The sequence below is a fragment of the Homalodisca vitripennis genome, chromosome 5 (genome assembly GCF_021130785.1).
Source record: "Homalodisca vitripennis isolate AUS2020 chromosome 5, UT_GWSS_2.1, whole genome shotgun sequence".
NCBI lineage: Eukaryota > Metazoa > Arthropoda > Insecta > Hemiptera > Cicadellidae > Homalodisca > Homalodisca vitripennis.
In genome coordinates this window covers 175,205,022-175,208,719 of record NC_060211.1, presented here as the reverse complement: position 1 = coordinate 175,208,719, position 3,698 = coordinate 175,205,022, and the positions used below count along the sequence as shown (strand labels likewise).

Below are 3,698 nucleotides of genomic sequence, written 5' to 3'. Positions count from 1 at the left end.
GATATTTATGTAAGATAAATATTTGACAAAGAAGAATGCCCAGACGGCTCAGATCTGTCATTAAAATCACAAAAAGATAATTAGTTATTTAAAGCATCTGAAATAGTGATATAGTGGGGGGAAAACTACAACGTGGAAAGCAAATTTAAGAATATAGTTGTATTTCGGACATTTTCCATCGTTACGTGTTGCACATAAATTATGACAAAACGTTTCGTGAATTGTAATCCACCCTCTTCTTCAGGTGTAAAAAACTTAATATATAAAACATTTACAAACTAAAGAGTTTCAAAGTTACCATCAACAAAGTTTAGAGAAACACATTTAGGATTCTCTTTGAGTGCTTAGAGATAAATCTTTCTAAAATACTCAAAATAGTTGTGTAGTGTTTTAAACATACAGCGATAGTACAAGCTAGTTTTTTTAATTGGGAAAAATAATATAAATATTGACGGGTATCAATTATTCAAGAAGGGTTGCTGTTGAACGGCGCTCAGAACGCCCCGAGTGTAAAATGTGAGATGCAGATAGTTTATATTGCATAAAGTCTAGCGTCAGAATGTAGATCTTTCGCTTCAACTATTCGCAGAGTCTGAAATCCATAATAATAAATTGCTCTCGGGGCAACAGGTAAACTACTTAACATAAAATATTCCGATCCTAGATGAGTTGTGGAATCTCGAATTTTTTAAGCAAAAATGTTGTCACGTCACGTGGACATTATTAACAAAGTAGAGATTATATAGTCTTTTATGCGTGTCAAATGCAAATCATAATTTTTGAGAAACGGGTAGCTTATTAGCTGAACAAATAGAATCAATATACGTTGTATAAAACAACATGGACAAAATCAAAGAACCCTGAGGTTTACCATTGCATTAAAACATACCTTACAAATATAAATTATTTTTGAGGCAAAGCATAAAAACAACTTCTTTCTAAATTTAAAAATGTGATCCTGAAACTTTGCTCCATCATTGCACTAAGATGAGTAAGACATAAATCCATATATTAATTGGTCAATTGAAAGCGGATCCTTTTCATCCTGCTTATTTTGGTATGTTTACTAAGCAAAGACAAACAATATTGGGTGTTTAATACATTATTGTACAGGAATTTTGAAAACTCTGAATGCACCTTGATAAATTACATCATTATGTTTTCGAACGAAACGAAACAGCTGTAAACGAAAAGCTACTTTTAACTCATTTACATTTATGTTTTAAAGATCGAGAAGGGAAACGTGAATGAAAGATTACTAACCAAATTGTGCATAGAACTAAAATGTCTTATATTGGATAAGTATGAAGTTCTGTCAAACAATTCATCATATGTTACTTACAGCGGACTAGTGAAATGCACTATGTAAATTGTAGTCTTGGTTAGCATTTTCGTTCTAACATGTTTCAAAATTCTATAATTCAGTGTATTCGTTTTGTGTATAGATTACATAGAATATGCAATAGAATGTTGGTTATTTTTTCAAAATATACTGCAGTCAAAATAAGTAATGATAAATGGTGCTTTGAAGAAAATGTTCATATATGCAATTTGAAATTTTTGATAATTCTGAGTACTGCTTCAAATCTATCAAACCAGTTCTGGAATCAGACTCTTTAATAATTTCTAACTGATTTAATAATTCTAAAAGTGAAGAAACACATAAGAGGTTGGCTACTAAATAGAAATTAGAAATTGCGCGGATAAATAATAATTGTAAAAAGGAAATAGTGCTTCAACTTTGCCATGACGTATACAAGTATTTGTTATAGTCTAAACTCAAATGTCTATTAAGGGAAAGTACTTGGAAAATCGTAATTTGTGTGTTGCCTGACTAAATATATCGGTTTTACAATTAAGAAATCTTCTTTGTATCATTCGATTGTCAATGAATTGATTAGTTGCCAGACTAGTCAGTATGATTGATTCACTTCCAGAGAGTAATTTACGATGCGTATCTCCATCCCGACTCTTATCACATCCACACTCGTTATCACTGACCTCTGGGTGTTGCGACGGGGGAGTGGCGGCGTAAAGGCCTCCTCGGGCTGGTTGTACTCATGGTTGTGGTTGTGGCTATACTCGTGGTTGTGGCTGTACTGGTGGTGGTTGTGGTTGTACATGGTCGGTTCCACTTCCACCACGGGTCTCTGGAGTTCTCACAAGTACAGGGTCTCAGCACGTCTGTCACGTTCACTGGCACTGTCCCTGTGACCGCTGGCGACGGGCGGCATCCTACACACGCACCTACACCGGCATCCGCACCCTCAGTAAGGCTACATGCACACACACTTCGGCTAAGCAACTGGGGAAATTATTACCAGAGGTGAGATTCCAGTGTCAGACAGCGTTTCCCGAGAATGTAAATCCCGTACATCTGAATTTCTATGATATTCTTACGATAATTCATACGAAATTACACAATAATTAGTAAACATATTATTAGCCTAATATACGAATTTATTACGGTTTGACTAACAAAACATAAAATAATAACAAGAAAAATAAGTACCATCCCTTTAATTCCCCTCGATTCCCGTTCCCCCAGGGAGAGAAACGGTTTTCATTTGGTTTCGACCGAACTGAAAACATCAATAGTGTTAGAGCACAGCGAGATTTAATTCATGTTCACGTATTATAACTTTTATTTTACTTTTCTAGAGTAAAATATCAATATTTTCTAACGGCAAGATTTTATTCATGCTCGTGTATTCTAACTTTTATTTTTTTCTAGAGTAAAATATCAATATTTACTACCTTATTTTGCTTCAAATTTTATAAATTAAAACAAATTTGGTAAGAGCCAAGAATTTTCTCTTGTGAAGTAATTTAACAGTTAACTGTGGTAAATTACGTATACTTCCATTTCAATAAGTACTACAAAGTACAGAAAAAATGGCTTTGACTTGTTACTCTGTACTCTGAGTTACTCTATACTAGTGAGAAATCATTGGAATTATAGAATATTACAAAGACATGTCAGACAGAGTACAGTGAGTGAATATCGATCACAATAGGTGTTATACGTTACACCTCCGTTTAGAATCAAACGTGTCGGTTGGTTTCACTTGCACTGTCCATTCACACCTTGTGGGGTAGCCACCACTCAGTCGTCACTGTATCAGTTGAAACACTGGAATCTCTACACAGGATAGTTCCACCCTCTCGGTGCAGGATGTGGAGAGGGCCAGGACGGGTTACGGCGGGAAGCACCACAGCACGGTGTGTATGTAGCCTTACGATCAGCTGGTGAACTGCAGTGGCCGATGGCAGAAGAGAGATAAGCTACACGGCGGTACACAGAGCTAGAATAGAACACTCGCGCTTATCGCGACACAGAAGCAGACGACACTAGCGCCATCACACGACTAAGACTGAGCCCTACCACCCTAGTAGGGCGAGGTGAGAGCGCGCGCATGCCCTAACCCCCCACCCACCACCCACCCTTCGTGTTTGTCTCAAACAGCCCTCCTCTCTCTCTCTCTCACTCACTCTGTAAGACTAATCATAACCCCTCGTCTGTAGCACATATAAGGATGCTGTGGTTAGTACAGTCCCTTGTAAAACCCTCTTCAGATAAGCCTTAGAAAAATTTAATCTTAGGTAAGGGAAAAGTAATTTTCATTACACGGCTTTGTCTTAGGGCGGAAGTGATTAAAGCCTGCGCCCCGCTCGGGAAAGAAAGGGCGTTTATGTTA

The 3,698-nt window shown here is 37.0% G+C and overlaps 1 protein-coding gene across 1 annotated transcript; it reads right to left on the bottom strand.

Annotated features, from left to right (window-relative positions):
* Window positions 1-1,835: 1,835 nt before the first annotated feature.
* On the bottom strand, window positions 1,836-3,355 carry LOC124363218 (B3 domain-containing protein IDEF1-like). Its single transcript, XM_046818382.1, has 2 exons — window positions 3,241-3,355; window positions 1,836-2,247 (listed from the first exon to the last, which is right to left on the bottom strand). The coding sequence occupies exon 2, from the start codon at window positions 2,121-2,123 to the stop codon at window positions 1,914-1,916; it is 210 nt and encodes a 69-aa protein (XP_046674338.1). The 5' UTR covers window positions 2,124-2,247; window positions 3,241-3,355; the 3' UTR covers window positions 1,836-1,913.
* Between the last annotated feature and the right edge of the window lie 343 nt (window positions 3,356-3,698).

Excerpts from the sequence above, each read along its gene's own strand:
- LOC124363218 (XM_046818382.1), bottom strand. The coding sequence starts at position 2,123 with ATGTACAACCACAACCACCACCAGTACAGCCACAACCACGAGTATAGC.